The sequence below is a fragment of the Chiloscyllium punctatum genome, chromosome 2 (assembly GCF_047496795.1).
Source record: "Chiloscyllium punctatum isolate Juve2018m chromosome 2, sChiPun1.3, whole genome shotgun sequence".
NCBI classification, from domain to species: domain Eukaryota; kingdom Metazoa; phylum Chordata; class Chondrichthyes; order Orectolobiformes; family Hemiscylliidae; genus Chiloscyllium; species Chiloscyllium punctatum.
Window position 1 is genome coordinate 95,136,040 of NC_092740.1, and position 25,895 is coordinate 95,161,934.

The 25,895-nt window shown below is 40.2% G+C and overlaps 1 protein-coding gene across 5 annotated transcripts in view; it reads left to right on the forward strand.

Moving 5' to 3' along the window:
* Positions 1–25,895, forward strand: part of dapk1 (death-associated protein kinase 1) — a 258,303-nt gene that overhangs the window by 184,122 nt on the left and 48,286 nt on the right. For all 5 annotated transcript variants that reach the window (XM_072585888.1, XM_072585882.1, XM_072585887.1 and 2 more), the window contains 5 exons: positions 1,075–1,173; positions 9,918–9,995; positions 16,943–17,165; positions 19,901–20,089; positions 22,710–22,907. In XM_072585888.1, coding sequence (XP_072441989.1) covers positions 1,075–1,173; positions 9,918–9,995; positions 16,943–17,165; positions 19,901–20,089; positions 22,710–22,907 — 787 coding nt within the window. The remainder of the gene's footprint in view (positions 1–1,074; positions 1,174–9,917; positions 9,996–16,942; positions 17,166–19,900; positions 20,090–22,709; positions 22,908–25,895) is intronic.

Here is a 25,895-nt window from a genome sequence, read left to right on the forward strand (position 1 = left end):
GCAAACAGCATTTCAATTAATTATTAACCAATATATTGTACAGACCTTTCAGTATCCCTGAAGTATTTCTGAAATTCAAAATATTGTTGGCTGCTACAACACTTTGACGCTCACACCATTTCTAATCAGCCTAACTTATTCAAAGTTAAAAATCACACAACACCAGGTTATAGTCCAACAGGTTTAATTGGAAGCACACTAGCTTTCAGAGTGTCGCTCCTTCATCAGGTGATATGAAGGAGTGACCCTCCGAAAGCTAGTGTGCTTCCAGTTAAACCTGTTGGACTATAACCTGGTGTTGTGATTTTTAACTTTGTACACCCAGTCCAACACCGGCATCTCCAAATCATAACTTATTCAATGTTGAATGTAAGGAAATAAATCAACATAGGGCATCATTCTTTTCTACCCCTGTCTTTGCCTCATTACCTTTACTTGTGAAATGACTGGGTTTCATTCCACAGATGAGGTAAAAACAATGACTGCAGATGCTGGAAAGCAAATACTGGATTAGTGGTGCTGGAAGAGCACAGCAGTTCAGGCAGCATCCAACGAGCAGCGAAATCGACGTTTCGGGCAAAAGCCCTTCATCAGGAAGGGCTTTTGCCCGAAACGTCGATTTCGCTGCTTGTTGGATGCTGCCTGAACTGCTGTGCTCCTTCCAGCACCACTAATCCAGTATTCATTCCACAGATGTCAGTGCCCCTTCCATGAACATAATGACTGTTGGTGTACCCTGTACCAAGGCTGGGCAGGTGAGTTTTTAGTGGATTTGTGAAATTTGAGGGTCATCTCAGCCAGCCTGTAGCATACAATTCAAGGTTGTAAGGATAGTCTCAATAAAGAAAGCCCTGATTGATTTTATTCTGCCAATTCCCAGTCCCAGACTTTGAGACTACCTAAAGGTCAGCTCCCCTTTAAGCATGTCTAGAAGTGGAAGAGAGGTGGTGAGTAGGGAGTAAGTAAGCAATGAAACATTTTCTGCTTTCAGAAAAAAATGGATTGTAGTGGAAGTCACATTTTTTTAGAAAAGCATTAATGCCCTACCTGCTTTTAAATGTTTTTCTTTTACAGTATGGACGAACGCCTTTGCATTTAGCTGCAAACAACGGGAGTCTTGATGTTGTCCGCCACCTCTGCCTTGCTGGTGCTAATGTAGAAGCTGTTAGTTCAGTAAGTTGACTGATCCTTTTTCTCAAGCTGTAATTTAGTCAGTGCTGTTCATTTTCTCAATTATCTCCCCTAAGCATCAGGAATGATGCTTGACCACGCTGATTCTGTATTTATTTTCTGAACTCGACTCTAAGTACTGAAAGCAATAGTCAGATGGTAATGTCTCAATTTTAATGCTACACCAGTAAATTAAACTTACTTGGACCTTGTCATGTACTCTGTAAAACAAGACAATATATTAAGATTCTCTAAAATGAGTACAGGGTTTCTGTCTATGATATGGTGTGGCCAATTGCTTTGGTGTATCAACAGCAGCGCTCTGATATCTCACTCAGTAGCCTTTCAATGTACAACACCATCCTAATCTTCTCTTCATAGAGATCACTGGGTATTGAACAGTATTGGAACTTCAGCTATCATTTTAGTCTTCAGTCCAGCTAGGGATGATGTAAACTGTTGTGCTGCCTGAAAATTCAGGGTAATTCAAGGGTGAACCTGTTCTTTGAGTTACACTTCCCAACTGAGCTATTGAAGTTTTTTCTTCTTTATATTAATTTGTGAGTTGTGGTATATTCTCACTGCACTTGTACAGTCACCATTTTATATGTCCAGATGAACCATGCTAATTGCAACAAATGGTCGGATTCTGGCTCGTTAACTAAATAGTGTTGGATTTATGAGTTGTTGATCTTTTAAGTAAACATTGATTGCTTTAGTGAACTTCTATCATATTCCTTTAACCTATAGTTTGCACATTCTTCTGTAAATGCAAATAGATTGACTATATCCTGTGACCATAACTCAGTTAGATTTAAGATAGTTATGGAAAAAGGATGGGAATGAACCAAGATTAGAAGTTCTGGGAGACTAGGAAAAAGCAAATTTTACTCAGCTGAGGTACAGTTTGACGAAGCTAAGGTGCAGTTTCACTAAAGCTAAGGTATAATTTGGCCCAAGTGGACAGGAAACAGCTATTTGCAGAAGTGCATATCCACAGATTCCTGAAGGTAGCAGGACAGGTAGATAGTGGTTAAGAAGGCACATGGGATACTTGTCTTTATTAGCTGAGGAATAGAATGTAAGAGCAAAAACGTTATGCTTGCCAAAACACATGATGCTTGACAAACTTAACAGGTCTGGTAACGTCTGTGGAGAGAGAAGCAGAATTATCATTGAGTCAGATATGACACTTTTTTTCTTGGCTCTCCTCTTAGCCTTCTACTACTTATTTTAAATTTATGCCTCCTGGTCATTGAGCCCTGTATTGATGGAAAAATTGCCTTGCCGACTCTATCAATGCCCCTAATCACCTTATATATCTTTATTGGCTCCCTTTCAAACTTTGCTGATACAAAGAAACAAACCCAAACTATGGAATATTCCCGTGTAGCTCCAGCCCTGAGAGCTTCCTGGTAAAATTCCTTTGCAACCTCTCTAGTGTAATTGTTATTCTTTCTGTAATAGGGTGGCCAGAATTTTATGCAGTGCTTCAATAATCGCCTTTTGTTTCAGTTATCCCCTCTTGACCTGTCCATTGTTGTTCCCATCTATCCGCTGCACCCTCCTCTCCGACCTATCACCTTCTTCCCCCACCTTCATCTACCTATCACATTCTCAGCCACCCATCTATCTCTCAGCCCCTGACCCACCAGCCTCCCTCCTGATGAAGGGCTTATGCCCAGAACGTAGATTCTCCTGTTACTCGCATGCTACCTGATCTGCTGTACTTTTCCAGCACCAGCACCACACTCGACCCAGAATTATCTAAGCCAGAAAGGTACTGAATAAACAGATACAGGGGAACCTCGATTATCCAAGCGAGATGGGCGGGCACTATTTCGTTCAGGTAATCGATTATTCGGTTAATTGATTAAATGCCTTTCCTCTGGGGTAAGTCTCCAAACAGCGCGCACACGCACACACACAGACGCAGCATTTAACTGCACCTTTTTGACAGGTTCCATGTTTGCTCTGTACAGGACAATGTTGGAGAGATTATCTGGGGGAAGGGTACACCCCTTTGTAGAACTCCAGGGAAAGTGTGAGGAGTAAGAGAGGGCGGGAGGTCAGTCATTTGGAGACAGTGCCTGTTTAATCACTGTAAGCAAAAGACGCGATCGCTGTTGGAAACAGATCTTTAATATAATGTTTCTATCGGGACCTCAAGATCTCCTTCGGACAATCTGATTTTTGGATCATTGGTATTCGGATAATCGAGGTTCCTCTGTATATGCTGTAAGGTATTGTGATGGAGTTTGTAAGTAGGGAAATCTTGCTCCAACTGTACAGGGCATTGGAGACACCATATGAGAGAACTGTTATCACTGTTGGTCTCCTTATGTAAGGGATATGCTATAATCCACATTATCTTGCACTGTACCAACTAGAATGACTATATTACTGATGATTATGCATACTTCACCAATGAAACAGCTACCTAAGTGTTTCCATGTCAGGAAAACCAGCTTCACCTAGCCATCATGATGCTTATTAACAGCATAATTTAAAAACAACTAGTACTTTTTATATGTCATTTCCTTTTGACCTCAAAGGCTATGTATGGCTCTTCAATTCCATTAACTGTTAACAGGAATCAAACAATTGAATGGTACACAGTTACTGTCAAAGTCAGTATTCTTCTGTGCCCAGATTTTGATTTACTGCATTATCTATTCCATGTAGGAGAAAGTGAGGACTGTAGATCAGAGTCAAGAGTGTGGTGCACAGTGGATAGCATGAATTTCCTTGTAATTGTATTAGAAACAGTTCATAGAATATTTGCTCTGCTGTTTCTTGGGATGATGGTTTTCACTTATGAGGAAAGATGGAGCAGGTTGGCCCTTTGTCCATTGGTGTTTAGAAGAATGAATCTTATTAAAACACAAAATTCTGAGAGATGCAAGGTTTGTGAAGGTTTGTAGCTCAGGTTGAGGTTTAGGGTATGGGTTTGCTCGCTGAGCTGTAGGTTTGATATCCAGACATTTCATTACCTGGCTAGGTAACATCAGTGGCGACCTCCAAGTGAAGCGAAGCTGTTGTCTCCTGCTTTCTATTTATATGTTTGTCCCGGATGGGGTTCCTGGGGTTTGTGGTAATGTCATTTCCTGTTTGTTTTCTGAGGGGTTGATAGATGGTATTGTCGTTGAAGTGCCAGGCCTCTATGAATTCTCTGGCATGGCTTTGCTTAGTCTGTCCCAGGATAGGTGTGTGTCCCAATCGAATTGGTGGGTTTTTTTTCATCCGTGTGTAGGGCTACGAGGGAGAGAGAGGATCGTGTCTTTTTGTGGCTAGCTGGTGTTCATGTATCCTGGTGGCTAACTTTCTTCCTGTTTGTCCTACGTAGTATTTATGGCAGTCCTTGCATGGAATTTTGTAGATGACATTGGTTTTGTCCATGGGTTGTACTGGGTCTTTTAAGTTTGTCAGATTTTGTTTGAGAGTGTTAGTGGGTTTGTGTGCTACTAGGATTCCGAGGGGTCTTAGTAGTCTGGCTGTCATTTCTGAAACTTCATTGATGGATGGTAAGGTGGTTAGGGTTTCTGGCTGTGTTTGGTCTGTTGTCGTGGTTTGTTCTTGAGGAATCTGCAGACTGTATTTCTTGAGTATCCGTTCTTCTTGAATACGTTGTATAGGTGGTTCTCCTCTGTTTTCCGAAGTTCATCTGTGCTGCAGTGTGTGGTTGCTCGTTGGAATAGTGTTCTTTGCATTACCGCTTCCACTATGAATCCTGATAGCGGAGATCCCATGGGTGTGTCGTTGGTTCGTTTGTAGATTATGTTGTTGAAGGTGAAGTGGGTGGTGAGGCACAGGTCCACTAGGCACAGGACAAACAGGAAAAGAGTTAGCCACCAGGATACACGAACACCAGCTAGCCACAAAAAGACAGGACCCTATCTCCCTCGTAGCCCTACACACGGATGAAAAAAAAACCCACCAGTTCGACTGGGACAACATATCTATCCTGGGACAGGCTAAGCAAAGACATGCCAGAGAATTCCTAGAGGCCTGGCATTCCAACCACAACGCCATAAACAAACACATAGATCTAGATACCATCTAGCAACCCCTCAGAAAACAAACAGGAAATGACATCACCACAAACCCCAGGAACCCCATCCAGGACAAACATATAAATAGAAAGCAGCAGACAATAGCTTCACTTCACTTGGAGGTCTCCACTGATGATGTTACCTAGCCAGGTAATGAAACATCTGGATATCAAACCTACAGCTCAGCAAGCAAACCTACACCCTAATCTGAGAGATCTTGACATGGTTGATGCTGAAACGATGTTTCCTTTCAATCCAGACATAGGGAGTACAGCTTTAAAAATGGAGTCTCCCAATTAAGATGGAGGTGGTAAAGACAAAAGTCATTAATCTTTGGCACATTTTTCTCCAAGACATCAGGCAGGCTGGAATATGGAATATGTTCAAAGGTTAAGTTGAGAGCCAGCCGGAACATGGAGCTGAGGCCACAATCTGATCAGTCATGGTGTTATTGAATGGTGAAGCAAGATTGATGGACTGAATGGCCTACACCCGCTATTGCCTTTGATATTATGGTATCAGCTTTTTGAGTCATGCACGTTGGTTAAATTGCAGACATACTCCCCTAAGTTTTAATTAATATTATTTAAAACAAACGTAAATCCTGGAAGGTGGCCCGTGAATTCAGGTCTGTGCAAGTGGCAGACAAGATTTCCTGTGAGCAGCACTGATTCTGAAGATTGTGTATCCTATATACTCACTACTTAAATTTTGCCGTTCCTTTTTTTAAAAATTGCAGTATAGGATGTTAATTTAAGAAACCTATTAAACTTTTTTATTTAAATATTGAAGGGTATACAGCTGTTAAATTCTTAATCATGCAAGAAAAGCATGAGCCTCATTAGATCTTTTTCCAATAAAATCATTTGGTACTAGTTTTGTAACCTTCCAGCTCAGCAAGCAAACTTACATCCAGAACCTCCACCTGAGCTACAAATCTTCTCAAAAGTCGTTAACTAGTTTTGCATATTTGGCTGAAAGCCAGTGGCTGGATAGCAAAAGGAATAAAAATAAAAGGGCAAATATGCATGAGCAAGGATGTAGTTAGGAAGGTGGGAAAGCATTCCAATTTTCTTATTTCCAGCAAGAATAATATGTTATGTCAGGGCAATACAAAGATGGAAATATAAACTTATGACATGTATGGTTAAGATCCTTCTTTTTAAATAAAGCAGCTGATGATAGCAGAATGATTTGAAATGAAGCTAAATTAAATTTCATGAGTGACCTGCACCGATTTGGTATGTGCGTCCCGAAAATGGTGATATGGGAATTCAATTTGTTGACTCTGTTACAAGCTATGGTATTCGAGAAAAAGAACCAGCATGATATTTGCCTTATAAGACTGATGGCTCATGTTCTGATTTTGACTTGGTGGTTCCTGTTATACTTCAGAGAGATTTAATTCTGAATTTTAAAAATACCTCTGGCAAACCAGGTTTGTTATGAACTGTAATGCTTTCTGTTTCAGGAAGTGTTTTTGAAACATTATCACTCCTTGGATGTTCTGGGCCAGTCACCATTTGATTGCCACCCCACTCCTTTTTTGAATCTATCTGATGGATCTCTGCATTTCCTGCATTAATGTAGAGCATGGATATAAAGACTAAAATTTGATGAAGAGTGGTAGATGTTTAAGGAGATATTCAATTCCCAATTAAAGTATTTTCAAAAAAAGAAGAAAGGTTCTAAGGGGAGTTCATGAAAAAACTAAACAAAGAAGCTAAAGATAACATAAGAGCAAAAACGAAGGCATGCCATATTGCAAAGGGCAGTGGCAGGCAAGGAGATTGGGAAACATTTCAAGACCAACAAAGAGTTACTTAAAAAACAATGTAATTAAAAGGGTAAAGGTAAACTATCCTGTGCAAAATGTAAAAAAGCTATAAGTCTATAAAAGGGAGGTTAGTAACTAAAGTGAACGGTGATCCTTTGGAGGATGAGACTGGAATTCATTGTTGGGAGCCCAGAAATGGCAGATAAAGCAATATTTTGCTTCAGTTTTCATAGTGTGGACATTAGTATCATCCCAATAACAATAGGTAATGCAGAGATTATACTAAGGGAAGAATGTAACACCACCACCATCATCATCATCACCAGGGAGAATGTCTTGAGCAGAATGTATTGAAGGCAGGTAAGTTCCCAGGGCCAGATGGCCTATATCCTAGACCTCTTAAAAAAAGTGAAAAAGGGATACTGGATCCATTGGTTATAATATTCCAAAATCCCCGATTTGCGGGAAAGGTTCCAGTGGTTTGAAAAGTGCCAATATGACGCCCTTAATTCAAAAATGGTGGGATGTAGTATATAGGCAACTACAATTAGTTTAATGTATGTCATTGGGAAACTATTACTATTACTAAGGAAGAAGCAGAAGGACATTCGAATAGTCAGGACTCAATCCATCAGTGTCAGCATGGTTCTATGAGAGGTAGATTGTGTTTGACTACTTTGCCAAAGTTCTTCAAAGATGTAACAAACAAAGTGGATAATGGCAATCTTGCAAATCCGTACATCTGGATTTCCAGAAGGCCATTGATAAGGTTCCACATGAAAGGTTAATACAAAAGGTCAGATGACATGGGGTTGGGAAGTAATTGATTGCCTTGGATAGAGAATTAGCTAACCAACAGAAATCAGTGTGTTGGGATAAATGGGTCTTTTTCAGGTTAATAAGATGTAAGTAGTGGGGTACCATAGGGTTCAGTCCTCACACCCCAACTATTTACAATTTATACTAATGACTTGAATGCAGAGATAGAAGGTACTACGGTCAGGTTTGCTGATGACTCTAAAATAGGTGGGAAAGTAAATTATGAAATATGAAATAAAATTTTACAAATGAATGTGGGTATGGATAGGTTAAGTGAATGGGCCAAAATTTGGTAGATAGAGTTTAACATGGATCAGTGTGAGGTTATTGATTTTGGTTGGTAGAATAGAAAGGTAACTTATTAACTAAATAGAGAGAAACCTCAGAGTGTTTCAGTGCAGAAGGATCAGGGTGTACTCCTGCATAAATTATGGAAAACTATTATAAAGGTACAATAGGTAATAAGGAAGGCAATTGGAATTCTGACATTTATTGCTGAAGGAATAGAGTATAAAAGTAGGGAAGTGTTATTGCAACTGTATAAGCCTTCAGTGATTCTGCACCTGGAGTATTGCATACAGTTATGGTCCCCTTGCTTGAGGGATATAGTTGCTTTGGAGGCTGATCAGTGGAGATTCACTAGATTGAGTCCCGGAGTGAGGGTTTTGTGTTACGAAGGGGAATTGAGCAGTATAGTCCTATACTGTCTGGAGTATGGAAGTAGACGAGATCTAATTAAGGAGGAAAAAAGATAAAGTGGGATTGTCAAAATAGACACAGAAAATGTTTCCTCTTATGGGTCAATCTCTAATCAGAGGTCATAGTTTTAGAAGGGTTAGCAGATTTAAAACGCTGATGAGGAGAAATCACTTCTGTCAAATGGTTATGAAGCTATCGAATTCAGAGTGCAATGGATGCCGGGACATCGAATAAATTAGTAGCAGTTTGGAGGTTTATGTGGATCAGGCAGGAAAGTGAAGTTGAGCCCATGATGAAATCAGTCATGATCTTATTGAATGGCAGAGCAAGCTATAGGAGCTGGATTACTTTGCTCTTATTTTTTATGTACCTGTTTTTGGAGTCATCCTTTGTAGTGTAGGAATTGTTGGAGGATTCCAAATATGCCACTTCTTTACAACATTAGCTGCCATGATCAGGTAAGTTCATTCATTCACTAACACACAAAAAGCTTTGGGACATTAGACAGTTTTTCAATGTGCTAATGAATGAATGTGAGTGAGGTATATGGGTACATGGAATAGCAAGGTGATAAGGTTACCAATGATTAAGCTATGTTGGGTGGGGTGGGGGAGTCAGAGAGTGAGAGGTAGTTGGAGTGAATACAAGGGGTTTAGAGAGTTGGTTGCCCAGTTAGTACAAGTGGTTTTTACCCACTTAATATTTCCTGGGTAGCTATCAAGGGTAAGAATTCGAACTGCGTGGACAGTAAAGGAAAACACCTCTGTGTTGGTGGAGCCATGGAGCAAGTGCAAGGGATGTGGCAATATGAAAACTCTTTGAAAGAGCCAGCACAGGCACAATAGGCTGACTCGCTACTCACCTGTAATGTATGATTCAATGAGTCAGGGAAGATTTAGGAAAATTATTTCTTAAATTATAGGTTAAGGTATTATCATATAATTATCATTACTGGAGCTGTACCAAATAAAATGAAAGTGATGTACAAAATTGGAAAACTCTTCATCTAAAATCACTAGTGTTCAGGAAAAATATGCTAATATTCTTGCCAATTGTAATGCGATCCGCGGATGTTTTATGAAGCTTTTTTATTCCTCTTTGGCCTCCGCAGGCATTTACTCATATTATGCATTCATCCAGAAATGTATTTTAACGTGGTTACAGCAGGAACTAATTATTATGCAATCAGTGTAATAAATCTGGTTCATTTCAAAACCTTCCTGAGTGAATTGTTAGCAGCTCTTAACTGAGCATCTGCTAACACAGTTTGCTATCTGTCATATTCTAGCACAAGTGTGTGAAAATGAAATATGCAGGTTGCCAACACTGACTTTTCGTAGGTTAAATATGAAATTAAGTAGAAATCAAGCTAATTGAATTGATTGCTGGTTGTTTAACAGGACGGAAGAACTTCAGAAGATCTTGCTAGAGCAGAACAGCATGAACAGGTTGCCAACTTACTTGCCAGACTTAAAAAGGTATGTAAATTGGGGACCTTAATAATGAGCAGGTGTTAACACACCTTTTGCAACAAATTTGGCAGCTTGTGCTTTTTCTTCCCACAGTGGTAACACCATGAGCCTGAACTGGTCAGGCAATTAAACCAAAAATTAAAGGACTGTACCATTCTAAGTTTAACTTTTGTCAGAAATAAAAAGTTTTTTTCTGGAGCAATGTGAACATTGTACCCTTGTAATTATTTATGGGCGAAGATAACACCTACTCTGCAATAACACTATGCCAGCAAATAGACTTCTCATTCATGGTCATTAACAATAACAGCAAAGCCTTCATTCCATCAGATAAATGAAATTGTGTTCTTGGAGGTAAAGGGTCAAGAATGTGGTGCTGAAAAGGCACAGCAGGTCAGGCAGCATCCGAGGAGCAGGTGAATCAACATTTCAGGCATAAGCCCTTCAATCAGGAATTGCTGGAGGTGAAGCATATCAGGGAATCCTTGGGACAGTGTGGACCAGTCAGCCTGTCTGTCACGTAGTTAGATTATGGTTGATATATAGTTCAAAATCATTTATCATTGTAGCTCCACATCCCTTCGTAACTTTATCTCACCAACCTACCAATGTAAATAAGCATAGCAGCAATGCAGGACAACCAACTAAAATGATATTTTTCAATAAAGTAAAGAACTGTGGATGCTAGAGCTCTGAAACAAAAACAGAAATTGCTGGCAAAACTCGGCCAGTCTGGCAGCATCTGTGACAGGAAAGCAGAGTTGATGTTTCGAATCCAGTCTTGTTTGGCAAGGAGGTCAGACTGCAGCTGAGGATTACACAGTCAGAAAGTTAAAAATTACACAACACCAGGTTATAGTCCAACAGGTTTATTTGGAAGCACTAGCTTTTGGAGTGCTGCTCCTTCGTCAGGTGATTGTGGAGAATCAGGTGATTATGGAGGATTGTGTGCAGTTCTGGTCACTGGAAGGGCATAATTGCTCTGGAGAAAGTACAGAGTAGATTTACCAGAATGTTGCCAGGGATGGAGAATTGTAGCTATGAGCAGAGGTTGGAGAAGTTATGGTTGTTTTTGTTAGAATAGAGAAGGCTGAGGAGTGAATGATTGATTGATGTATACAAAATTGTGAAGGGTGTGTATAGGGCAGAAGAAAGGACTAGTTTCCCTTGGCAGAGAGTTCAAAAATCAAGGGTCATAGATTCACTCTAAATGGCAAAAGGATTAGAGGGGATGCAAGGAAAACCTTTTTTACGCAGAAGGTGGTAGTTGTCTAGAATTTCATGCCTGAGTTGGTGGCAGAGCCAAAGACCCTAAACTCTTTCAAAAAGTATCTGGATCTATACCTTAAAAAGTGCAAGTTGCAGGGCAATGGGCCTTGTGTAGGAAAATGGAATTAGAAAGGGTGGCTGGGTCAGCATAGACAAGATGGACCCAATGCTCCCCTTTTGTGCTGTATCATTTCTATGGCTCTGTAGACTCTTTATCAGAACTGAGAGCAGCTAGGAAAAGCTCCTCTACATTGGGAAGACAAAACGCAGACTAGGTGATCACTTTAGTGCACAACTACATTCTGTCTGTAAAAATGATCCAAAGCTTCTAGTTGCATGGAACTTCAACAGCAATATTTCTGTTGCAGGCTTACTGCAGTGTTTCAACAAGCATCAGTGCAAGCTCAAAGAACAACATCTCATTTTCCACTTGGGGACCCTACAGTATCTGGATCTCAACATAGAGTTCAATAACTTTAGATACTGATTCCATCTTTACCACTCCCAAACCCAATCCTGCCATTACATAGACTGCTTTCAGTGCAGACTATCATTCTCTGCTACCTTTAATTTTCATTATCACTTATTCAGCTTTTCTTCTGTCCTGGCCTGCCATCCGTAGTCTCTGTACCTACGTCTTGCACATCTTGTTCTCTGGGCTCCATCTCCACCTATCCACTCGCCTGCCTTCACTCTTATAACCTCATCTTCAGCATCGATGCCAGTTTTTTCCCAGCTGCTGCCACTTCTAATGAAGAGTCACTGGATTCAAACTGTTAACTCTGCTTCCTTCCCGCAGATGCTGCCAAACCTGCTGAGTTTTGCCAGCAATTTGTTTTTGTTGAAATAAGCTGAATTTCCTTCATTTAGCTAGTGCACACTTGACTGAAGTAGCTGCTGACTCTTGAAATGGTCATTTGAGTTTGGAGCCAATTATGTATCTGGAAACTGATTTTAAAGTTGATCTGACAAAACTAACTAATAAGTAAGTAATTTGATCTTCACAACAGTAATATTGCAGCATCTTTTTGTAGTAGTTGATTTGCAATATAAATGCAACACTGGTCTGACTTTATTCATCACATAGTGATGAAGGGTCTATTTGATCACCTTTAGCTACATATTGTACCTGTCCATTCAACAGATTATCTTCTCAGCTGATGATAAGAAATGTAAATGGCCATTTTCCCACTCAGAATACTTGTCATCTGAATGAGAGTCTGCTAGCTGGAATCTCCCAAGTTCTGTCAAATTTTCAGTGATTCATTTTGCCCAAAATACAAATTAGGATGCAGAATTACGTGTCTATGTTTGGAAAAAGATAGTACTGCTGCTGTAAGGCCAGTTCAAAACATAAAATTCAGCTGCAGCTGTTCATGATCAGCCAAAACCAAACTTAACAAGTTATAGAACAAAAGGGTTTTGGGATGAAGTGATCATTTGTATTTCCAGTTTTGTTTCAATGGAACGTAATCTTCCAGGTCCAATTCAGCTTGCATCATTATTGTCAAGAAGGTGGAAAAGAGACACGTGAAACATGGCATCATCTTACTTTGTTATTGCCCTTATTAAGAAAAATGCCATAGCTGTCACCTCATCCAGATTTCGGATTATATCTTCTGAAGAGTTTCTTCGCCACAAGCCGACTGAAGCTTCCCAGTGGTGCCATAAAGCCTGGAGGTGGATTTTGCAGCAATTGAGTCTCAGGGATTCTTGAAACGATTCCATAATATGTGGTATAATAATCATCGTCATACAAACAACAGGTTTATTCAATATGCTCTCCATATCATAGTGAAGAAAAGAGAAACAACAAACATTAAAGCATCACAAACACTGGAAATTTAAATAAAAACAGCATGCTGGGAATACTCACTAGGCCTGGCAGCATTTCTGGAGAGAAAAGCAGTTGATAAGTTGAAGTCTTGCTTCAATTGTATTAAAAGTTTGGTTGAACCACACCTGGAGAACTGTGGGCAGTTCTCCAGGTGTGGTCTCCTTACCTTAAGAAGGATATCATCACCACAGATAGAGTGCAGCAAAGATTTGCTAGAATTTTTCCCATGATGGCATGACTATCCTGTGAAGAGAGATTTGGAAACTGGGCCTGTATTCTCCAGAGTTCTGCAGAATGAGAAGTGATCTCAGTAGAACTTAAATAATACTTGAAGGGGCAGACAAATAGTTGCAGGTCAGATGGTTCCCCTGGCTGGGGAGGCCTGAAACCAGAGGACACTTTCAGAATAAAGGGAAAGCTATTTACAAACTTTACAACTGAGATGAGAAACATTTTTATTCCGACAGTTGTGAATGTTTGGACATCTCTATCTAAAAGGGCTGTGGAGGCTAAGTAATTGGCAATGCTTAAAGTGGAGCTGAATAGATTTCTAAAAGGCACTGATATGAAAAGATATATGAATGGTGTGGAGGAGAATGGCATTGATGTGGATAACCAGCCATCATTGTATGGAATGGTGTAGCATGCTCAGTGGGCTGAATGGTCTACTACTACCCCTGTGTTCCTAACTGATCAAGAAATGATGAAAATGGTTCTTTTCACCTCAGGACTTCCCTCACTATGGTTGACAGGACCCTGAACTGTGGTCAGCCCATTTCCCACATGCTGCTCTCAACCATTTCTCTTGTTTCGAGAACCGTGATTTTTCCGCTTTACCTCACTGTCCATCAAACCAACCTCCATGTTTGAAGGATCATGCTCCATCTTTTCTGGCACTTCAATTACACCATCAAATGCTTCAACTCCTAGCCTTTCCTGCCAGAGTTCCTAAGGGATTGAACCCTTTTCAAAAGCCTGGTCTACTTCTCAATCACCTTAACGTCTCATCTTATCACCTTCCATAGTACCTTCCCACACCAGGAGAAACATTTGCCCTTTTTATTTCCTCTCTACTCACTGTCCAAGGCCTCAAATACTCCATCTGGATGAAGCAACAATTTAGATTACTTACAGTGTGGAAACAGGCCCTTCAGCCCAACAAGTCCACACCACCCCGCCGAAGCGCAACCCACCCATACCCCTACATCTACCCCTTACCTAACACTACGGGCAATTTAGCATGGCCAATTCACCTGACCTGCACATCTTTGGACTGTGGGAGGAAACCGGAGCACCCAGAGGAAACCCACGCAGACACGGGGAGAATGTACAAACTCCACACAGTCAATCGCCTGAGGCAGGAATTGAACCCAGGTCTCTGGCGCTGTGAGGCAGCAGTGCTAACCACTGTGCCACCGTGTCCCTTTTTTAGTCTGGTCTGCTGTAATTGCTTCTCATAATGCAATCTCTGTGCTGGGGAGACCAAATCCCTTTACAGAACATCTGTCTCGTCAGCAAGTGTGACCTTGAGCTTCCAGTTGCTTGTCATTTTAATTCACCAAATTGGTCTTAAATTATATTCCAGAGAAGCACAGAACAGGTTAAGGAACAGTACCTCATTTTTCTTTGGCGCTTTACAGCCTCTGTAATCCACAGTCTAGGCTGGAGGGACTGACATATGAGGAAACGTTGGATAGTTATCCTTGGAGTAGAGAAGGTTCAAAGGGGATCTGACAGACATTTATAAGGTAATGAGAGGCTTGGATAAGTTGGATAGGAAAGCACTTCTTCTCCAGTAGTAGAGGGGATCATAACTAGAAGGCATAGATATAAGGTAAGACATACAGAAGGCCGAGAGGAGAATTAGAGATAAAGTTTTCAACTTGGACAGCATGGGTATTTGGAACTTCCTGCTATGAAAGTATTGTAACATGTGTACATTATTTAGATATTCACTTGCATAGCTGTAGCCTCTGTAGTGTAGACATGAAGGACTGAATGACCACCTCTTACGCTGTAAACACCTAGTTGTGATCAAATTCTTGTTTGTCATGATTTTGCTTTTTAAAAATTGGAAAAAGATGTTCATTACTCTGTCATTCACACCCATCTGGACATTTTCTTTGTTTCATTATTATAGTCATGACCACTATCTTTTGCTTTGGTCAACAACATCATGTAATCATTTTACATTTAGTGTCTCTATCTGTCCCAGACCTTCCCTTTTATTCTTCCAATCCCTCCACACCCATCACATTTCTGATGAAAGTACTGGTTAAAACATTTTTTGTTAATGACTTCCAGTGATTTATATCATCTGGAGTAAGATGCCTCATAAGCCTGAGCAATCAGCCCACCAGTGATTGGAAAGGAGTATATACTCCATGTATACACAACAATCACCAGCCAGGAGTGCCCTCCCAGTCGGGGAACACTTCAGCGGTCCGGGACATTTGGCCTCGGACATTCGGATGACCATCCCCCAAGGCAGACTTTAGGACAGGCAACAATGCAAAGTGGCCGAGCAGAGGCTGATAGTCAAGTTCAGTACCCATGGGATGGCCTCAACTGGGACCTTGGGTTCATGTCACACTACAGGTGACACCACTGAATGATAAGCACTCTTGCTTGTACACACATGCACATACGCGCGCACACACTCCTACAGACCCTCTCTCATCTGCTCATACATAAACACCCCCCACACTCTCACCCACACACTCACCCTCTCACAAACTTGTACCCCTTTACACTTACACTTACACTTAGACACGCGCATGCATGTGGGGTGAGTTTGCACTTGCAGAATTACGTTTTATTTTGCTCAAAAAATTGCATGCATCCACGTAAGATTCTGTAAATCCTTTTTGTAGAAATAGTGTCAGTCTGAACATTGGGACAAAGACAGACAGACCTTAAGCTTGCACCTTCATGCATTATTGAAGCTGACATGGCACCTATTGTTAAAGTTCATTTGAGAATGTAACTTTTTAAAAAAAAGTTCTGGGATTTACATATGAAAGAACTGAAACCAACATGGTCATTCTAAAGATGAGAGACTTAACAAACAATCCAGGTTTTTCAATATATCATTTCAATTGCATCACACTGTAAATTTTACGAGAAAATTCTGCGTCTTACAATCTTATATTCCACAACCACTTGATGAAGGAGCAGTGCTCCAAAAGCTGGTGCTTCCAAATAAACTGTTGGACTATAACCTGTTGTGATTTTTAATTTTATACTCCCTCCAGTGGCAATGTTTATAACAACTCTGAGAATATTTTTGCATAGGCAGAAAATAGCACTGCTTCACCGATACGTTCTAATACTATTCTAACATTTTATTATTTCCAGATTAAGTAATTTATAGGCATTATGCCAACTGATAGTTGCTTGCATAGAGTGTTTTAACTTTTATAGCATGTTTTGGTTACATAAGTGCATGCATATTTTCATTCTCGTCTCCGGAAGGAAGGTACTTGTACTCTATTTAGCATTTCCAGATTTATCCAGTTTCATTTTGCCTAGTGCTGCATTATAAGCAGATGTACATGAATGGTGCTCCTTACAGGATAAATTGAAGGATTTCAGTTTGTCTAATTTATTGTGATCTAAATTTATGCAGTGAAATTTATGAATTCACTATTGCTGACATTTGGGGCAAGTTCCACTTTATTATTTTAGCAAAGTTGTCGGCTTAGTTTCCGTTGTGCATTATTAAAACAAAAATGAATATATTAACTTGTTACAAAAAATAACTGCTTAAAGCTCCTTAACATCTTAGATGACATGCCAATGGAGACAATGTTAACTCTATTAATTCTGTTGCTTTGTTTTACTTTAGGATACACATAGAGGCATGTTCATTCAGCAACTTAGGCATTCTCAAAATTCCCAAGCCCGAATAAAACTGAAGTTGTTTGGAAATTCAGGAACAGGTAAAACGGCACTTGTAGAATCTCTCAAATGTGGACTTCTGCGAAGTTTCTTCAGGAGACGCAGACCAAGGCTGTCGTCCACCAACTCAACTCGTTATCCTCCATCGCCACTATCGTCAAAGCCAACAGGTATCCTTAATATTTCTAAACAACAGTGTGAAGGATAGCCATAATGTAGGTATTATAATTGTGCTTCTCCCTAGAGATACAATCACACCATCATGTTTTGAGACCTATTAAAACAGCCATTTCCCAAATCATGATGTGACTGCCTCATAGAGTTCTACAGCATGGAAATAGACCCTTCATCTAACCAGTCCACACAGACCAAGCCTCCCAAACTAAACTAGGCCCACTTGCCTGTATTTGACCCATATCCCTCTAAACCTTTCCTATTCATGTAACATTCAAATGTCTTTTAAATGTTGTAACTGTACCTGTATCTACCACTTCCTCAGGCAGAGTATTGCACTTTCGAACCACCCTCTGTGAAAAAAAATTGCCACCATGTCCCTTTTAAATCTTTCCCCTGTCACCTCAACAATATGCCGCCTAGTTTTGAACTTCCACACCATTGGGAAGAGAGCTTTGCTATTCACCTTGAGTGTCCATTATGTGTGGGTACTAATTTAAGACACAGATGTCAAGGAATTTCTTCTGTGAGGATTGAGTGTCTTTGCTCCTCCCCACAGCTCTCTGTGGCAACGAATTCCAGAGTCCTTGTGTATACTTAGGCTGAGATAAATAGATAGATCGTTGATTAATAGGGGAATCGAGGGTTGCGGGGTAAGAGCAGGAAGGTTATCAGGAGAAATGTCAGATCAGCCACGATCCTATTGGTGAAGCAGTTTCAAGGGACCACATAGCCGCCTACTGTTCCTATTTCTTGTGGCTTTACTAAATCGAAAAAGGATAAGTAGAAATGAGGACAGAACTAATTGATACAAAGAATCTCTCCTGATATGAATCAGAAGATGCTTGTATAATTTGATGTTGTTTAATTTGGATAGTGAAACATAGGTGTCAATGAGTCAGTTCCAATTGTTAATGCTGCAAAATCTGACTACTTTATTCCACCAGCAGACTTTGAAATCCATTAATGGAAGTGAACTTAGCAGTACTAACAGGTTATGTTCACCAGCCTGTCAAAATCCAAATAAAATGTTACTAATAAAAAGACAGCTTATGGTTTCAGTTTTGCAGGATATGGTTTGTGTTTTCGGTCTGCTATAACAGTAGGATTTTGTAATGTTTTTTATACTAATAGCATACTTTATGACCAAAATTAAGCTATCTAAAGTGCCTGATGATTTGTATCCCTAATGTTCTTCCTGCCAAATATGTCCCTTTCATTCTGGAAATGGATTTACAAAAGCACTTTTATGTGGGTCTACAATCATCCATTGGATTTCAGTGAAAATGCTAGGAGTAACATCAGTCCCTGGTCTAACCCCTGGACAGCAATAAACCCCATCACGAGGAAATGGTCTCCTCCATCCCCAGATGAGGTTTAATTGCAAACCTTTCCAGAGCTGCTTTGAAATTTCTTGGAATTATGAGAAAATCAAAGAAGCCTTGCATTTATCTTGTGTTTTTCATGCCAACCAGACATTTTCAAAGTATTTTAAAGCAAATGCTGTCTTTACAAAAATGTGGTCTCATAAGTGTACAAATTAGGAACAGAAGTAAGCCACGTATGTCCTTTTTGCCTGCCTTAACATTAAAAAAAAGTCATGAGAGATGTATTTGAGTTTGAAGTGTGCATTTCCATCTAACCCCAATATTCTTTGATTTCCTTGCCTAATTGTCCACTACTATAATTTAGGAAACGCCACAGCCAATTTGCACTCAGCAAGCACCGACAAATAGCAATGTGATAACCTGGTGTTCTATTTTTGTGACACTGACAGCTAAATATTGGCCAGGATCCAGGGGATAGTTCGCCTCTTCTTCAAAATAATCCCATAGGATCTTTTACATTCAAGCAAAAGGTCCAAACCTTGACCTCTGACAATGTGACAAGTTTTCTGTACTGTTCTGGAGTCCCAACTTTGATATTTGTACTGAAGTGTTGGAGTGGGCCTTTAAACTGGAACTTTGCAACTCAGACACAAGTGTTACCAACTGAGCTAGAGTTGAAGCACAAAGGTAGTGAAATCAGATTGGATGTAACAATTCACAATGGCAAAGCATAGGGAGCTTGGGAATGCCATCCCTTATACCGCAATGAATCATTGTCTTATTCGTTTATCTTTGGCTCTGAATCAGAAGGTTGTGATTTAAGGCAGTTTCTGGGAATGAGCTATTATCTTGGTTGTGATTTCATTGCAGTCCAAAGAACATGCTGCGTTGTTAGAAGATCTGACCTTCAGATGCAGCATATAAACTGAGGCCCCCATCTGCACCCTCACTTGGATGAAAAATGCATCATGGTATTATTTGAAATATATGAAAGTTGTCCCATTGTCTTGGCTGTTATCTATCTCTCAAACTACTTTTTAGTGGTGTTTATTAATAATTCATCTCACCATTCTATGTGAACTGGTTGTGTTGTCGCCTATAAATAACAGTCAATACACTCCAAAAATAATCCCAAAGTTACTGGCTGACTTTTCTTTCCCCTTCTCTGTTTAAAAAGGGGACATGTCCAATTGCATAGCACCAAACTGCTGCTCCAATTGATATCGGTTTAGTATCAGTTAATGCCTTTCACACACTGGGCCATAATTTATATTTTTGAAAAGTTGAATTGAATTTGAATAATTTATATTTAAGAAGCTTTACAACTTTTATTTAGATGGAGACCTTGGACCAAGAGCCGTTGCCTTTATAAGCAGCATATTTGATTAATTTCTCATTTCAAGTTTCAGTGAGTATTTCAAACTTGTACCCTGGCTGTGAAAATGTCAGTGTAAGGAGCCGGAGCATGATGTTTGAACCAAGTCTAACCAAAGGCGTTCTACAGGCTTTTGTTTCACCTACACACAATTTGCACTATGTAACTGATGACCAGTCTACTAAAGCAATTGACATACAACATGCTAATGTTAATGGTAAGAAATGTTTACTTTACAACAGAGCTAACTTGGAACTCCTGACCTTTTTACTGGCTACTTGGTCATTAAGTTTAAATACAGAGCTAGTATGAAATTTGAATCCATTATTGTATAAAACATGCTTAATTGTTTTTGCTATTTGGAATCTCAACAGGCTTATCATATTCAGAAAGCTGTTTAGTTTCTGGGCTGTGTTATTACTGTGTAAAATTGAGTGGGTGAAGCTGCATTTTAAAAGGCATTAATTTCATTTGCAGTATGTCTCTAATTTAAGTTTAATTCGCCACTTACCTCAAGATCATAGTAAATCAATTTGTTCTTCATGTACAACAATTACTGAGGCAGTTTGTTTAAATCTTTGGTAGCATTTATCAAACAAGTGCTGTCCTGATGCTGTAGAGTATCTAAGCCATTTAATCAGGAAGAAGCAAAATAAAATTCCAGTTCAAGGTTGAATTAGCTGACCAAAGCCATAATTCATGGAATCTCTCAGTAGTCTTTATTATAAATGGTTTAGTGAGGAAATCTGCTATGGACAGCTATATAATGATCCCTGTTGGAAACAGGCATGTTTACAAATCTGGTGCAGGCATGATGCAGCTTCAATTCAATTCAATACAGCACAGGAACAGGTCCTTTGGCCCACCAAGCCCATACCTATTCCTTATTTAGAACACTACATATTCCCTATGTGCAGTTTCTATATCTCTGTTCGCCTCCCATTCATGTATCTGTCAAAATATGCCTTTAAACATTGTTAATGTGCCTGTTTTCATCATAAGACCATAAGACATAAGAGTGGAAGTAAGGCCATTCGGCCCATCGAGTCCACTTCGCCATTTAATCATGGCTGATGGGCATTTCAATTCCACTTACCCGCATTCTCCCCATAGCCCTTAATTCCTTGTGACATCAAGAACTTACCAATCTCTGGTTTGAGGACATTTAGCGTCCCGGCCTCCACTGCACTCCGCGGCAATGAATTCCACAGGCCCACCACTCTATGGCTGAAGAAATGTCTCCGCATTTCTGTTCTGAATTGACCCCCTCTAATTCTAAGGCTGTGCTCACAGGTCCTAGTCTCCTCGCCTAACGGAAACAATTTCTTAGCGTCCACCCTTTCCAAGCCATGTATTATCTTGTAAGTTTCTATTAGATCTCCCCTTAACCTTCTAAACCTCAATGAGTGCAATCCCAGGATCCTCAGCTGTTCCTCGTCTTTAGATCTACCATTCCAGGGATCATCCGTCTGAATCTCCACTGGACATGCTCCAGTGCCAGTATGTCCCTCCTGAGGTGTGGGGCCAAAAACTGGACACAGTACTCCAAATGGGGCCTAACCAGAGCTTTATAAAGTCTCAATAGCATATCGCTGCTTTTATATTCCAACCCTCTTGAGATAAATGACAGCATTGCATTCGCTTTCTTAATCACTGATTCAACCTGCATGTTTACCTTTAACGAATCCTCGACTAGCACTCCCAGATCCCTTTGTACTTTGGCTTTATGAATTTTCTCACCGTTTAGAAAGTAGTCCATGCTTGTATTCTTTTTTCCAAAGTGCAAGACCTCACATTTGCTCACATTGAGCTTCATCAGCCATTTCCTGGACCACTCTCCCAAACTGTCTAGATCGTTCTGCAGCCTCCCCACTTCTTCAGTACTACCTGCCTGTCCACCTAACTTCGTATCCTCGGCAAACTTCGCTAGAATGACCCCAGTCCCTTCATCCAGATCATTAACATATAACGTGAACAGCTGCGGCCCCAAAACTGAACTCTTTGGGACACCACTTGTCACCGGCTGCCATTCCGAAAAAGAACCTCTTATCCCCAACTCTCTGCCTTCTGTCAGACAGCCAATCCTCAATCCATACCAATCCATCATCTCCACTGGCATTGCTTTCCAGGCACCACCAGTCGCTGTATGAAAAGATTTCCCTGCACTTCTCTCCTAAACCTTTTCCCCCCTCACCTTGAACCTGTGCCAGCTTGAATGTAATGTTGTCTGCAGTCAAATAAAATGGCAAACAATCATCCTCAAAGCTGGGACCTGATGTTTGAGGATTCGTAAATTCTCCCAGGTCAGAATCAGAATCTTCAAGAGAATGAGAAAACATATCAACTTTTAGAGAAGCATGCCAATTGGTTTCCATATTTGATCCACTTAGCTGATGGCTGGATGATGATTGGGAGTGTCAGATGGCAAACATGCATTTGGCGGCCAGTAAGCATGGCAGAAGGTGATTGGAGGGTTGGGAACAGGCTCTTACAATATTCCAAAGAGACTGCACCTTGCAACACCTACTCCCAGCTCAGAATCATCCTCTCAATGTATTTGCACATCCTGTTTCGGGTCCCTGTGGAAATAGAGCTTACCTAATACCTAGATTATATTGAAACTCCTAGATAATGCCACACTATGTAAGATTAACATGGTTTTGTTTCTCACAAACCTGATCTGAAATCCACAGTTTGGGAATCACTGTCTTAACTTGTTACCACTGCTTTCTGCTCAGCAATTTTAAATTGTAAAATGAATCAGACTGTTAGCATGTGGTCTTTTTTTAAAAATGTATTGGTCAGCTCAGGATAATTGAGCATTGAATTTCTTTTAGGTGTTGGCGATTTTAGTGTCTGGGAGTTCTCTGGTAATCCTGTCTACTATTGCTGTTATGATTATTTTGCTGCAAATGACTCCACTGCTGTCCACATGGTGCTTTTCAGTCTAGAGGAACCATATGAAATGCAACTGAATCAAGTGACCTTTTGGCTCAATTCCCTCAAATCTCTTATTCCAGCTGAAGATCCTTTAGGTAAGGTTCAATTCACGTATTATTCCTAGAATATGCTTATCCGACAATTGTGAAAGGAAACTTTAGAACCTTAGAGTATGAGAATTTAGTTTTCCCCCCAAAAAATCTTAATATAGAAGAAATGTTTATTTCTTTTGAAGTTTATTTTGATTCTTCTTTGAAAAAAAAACACACGGGTTAAGTTTGCCAATTAATGATTAATTTAGTGTTTCATTTTAAAGTCTTCAATAAAAGCTAAGGGTAGCTTTCTTTTTCTCCTCATGTACCACAGTAATAGTTCAACAAATAACATACTGAAAGACTTGAGAGACTCAAAAATAGACTAAACACTTTGAATCCAATGATCTTTTGAAGCGTCACTGGACTTGAAATGTGACTCTTTTTCTCTCCACAAATGCTGCCAGTTCTGCAGAGTTTCTCCAGTTATGTAATTAACATGTAGGCATAGCAAGCAAATAGAAATGTTTTTGTTACAAGAGGATTGGAACACGAGAGAAAGACCATCTTGCTACAATTGTGCAAGACAATTGGGTGAGACAGCACTCTAAGCTTGTACAGTTGAGTTGCATATCTAAAGAAGGATGTTTTCAGTAGGATCAAAGCTGATCATCCAACTCAGTACCCTGTTCCCACTTATCGCCTGTAAACTTTGATCATATTATCATACACAAGCACACTGATCAGAACACCTACATTCTCCTCCAAATCATTTAGACACATTAGCGAGGTTTAAGAAGATTTGTAACTCAGATTGAGGTTCTGGATGTAGATTTGCTCACAAACCTATGTCTAGAATTTATATTACACACAACAGGGCTCCCAGCACTGATAACTGCGGAACACAACTGATCACAGATCTCCAATCTGAAAAAAAAAACTACCGCTAATGTCAGTTTTCTCTGACTAAGCCAGTTTTGTATCTATCTTACCAACTCGCCACAGATCCCATGTGACTTCTATATCAGCCTACCATGAGGACCTTGCTGAAGTCCATTTGGACAATATCTATCTCCCCTTTCTCATCAATCATCTTGTCACTTGCTCAAAAAAACTCAAACAGGTTTGTGACACACAACTTTCTCTGTATTAAACCATGTTGCCATCGTTAACAAGTCCATATTTCTTCAAATGTGAGTAAATTCTATCCCTAAGAATCTTCTCAGTAATTTCCCTTCCGTTGACATAAGGCTCACCAGCTTGTAATTTCTTGGATTATCCCTGTTGTCCTTCTTTAACAAAGGAATAAATTGGCTATGGTCCACTCCTATGGAATCCTTCCTGTCACTAAAGAGGATACAAAAAATTTGTACAATGTCTCAGCAATTTCCTCACTCGCCTCCCTCAGTATTCTTGAAATCGATCCCATGAGGTCTGTGTACTTGTCTACCTTAATGTTTTTCAAAACACCCAAAACCTTTTTTTGTATTAGCGATCCCAAGAATATCAGTATTCCCCCATATCCTTATCCTTTCTAAATACCAATGCAAAGTATTCATTAAAGACTTCATGCACTTCCTCCAGCTACATGCACAAATTCACTGCATTGTCCTGGCCCACCCTATCCCTAACTACTCTTTGGGATTTTGTAAAACACCTTGGGATTTTCCTTAATCCTGTTTGCCAAGGACAATTTGGTGAGGCAGCACTCCATGCTTGTACGGTTGAGCTTGAACCTTTTAGTCATTAGAGTCATAGAGATGTACAGCATGGAAACAGACCCTTCGGTCCGACCAGATATCCCAACCCAATCTAGTCCCACCTGCCAGCACCCGGCCCATATCCCTCCAAACCCTTCCTATTCATATACCCATCCAAATGCCTCTTAAATGTTGCAATTGTACCAGCCTCCACCACATCCTCTGGCAGCTCATTCCATACACATACCACCCTCTGTGTGAAAAGGTTGCCCCTTAGGTCTCTTTTATATATTTCCCCTCTCACCCTAAACCTATGCCCTCTAGTTCTGGACTCTCCCATCCCAGGGAAAAGACTTTGTCTATTTATCCTATCCATGCCCCTCATCCTCTGAGCTCCTTGCTTAAATTCTTTTCATGGTTTTATTATAGTCTTCAAGGACTCTGTCTATTTTCAGTTTCCTAAACCTTGCATATATATCCTTTTCCTTTTTGACTAAGCTCACAATTTCTCTTATCATCCAGGTTTCCTGAATTTTGCCATTCTTATCCTTCATTTTCACAGGAACAGCTAGTTTTGAACTCTAATCAACTGACCTTTAAAAGATTTCTATATGCCAGATGTGGGTTTACCCTCAAACAGCACCTGCCAAATATTGTCATAGTTATCCTTTCCCCAGTTTAGTACTTTGACCTGAGAACTACTCGTATCCTTATCCGTAAGTAACCCAAAACTTACAGAATTATGGTCACTGTTCTCGAAATGCACCCCCACCAAAACTTCGATTGCCTGGCCAGGCTCGTTCCACGTTATCAAGTTTGGTATGGCCATGTCCCAAGTTACATAGGTGTGTCCAGGACAGTGTTTTGAAACACTAACAAATTCCACCCATCCCCATCCAAGCCTCTGGGTCTAAGGGAGTCCCAATCAATACAGGGTAAGTTAAAATCACTCACCACCAGAACCCTGTAGTTTTTACATTTTTCCATAATCTGTCCACATATCTGTTCCTCTGTCACCTACTGACTATTGAGAGGCCTGTGGTACAACCCAATCCAAGGGCCTGCACCCTTCCTGTTCCTGAGGTCGACCATGGGGCCTTACTGGATGAGCCATCCAAGGTATCCTCCCTCAGTACAGCTGTGATATTCTCCCATTTTGTAACTCAAACTCCCCCACCTCTTTTGCATCCCTCTCTATCTTGTCTGAAACATTTAATCCCAGAATATTAAGCTGCCAATCTTGACCCCTCTCAACCAAGATCATCACAATTATATGTGCTAATCCACACTTTAAGTTTATCTGCCTTACCTGTTGTACACTTTGTATTAAAACAAATACACTTCAGACCAC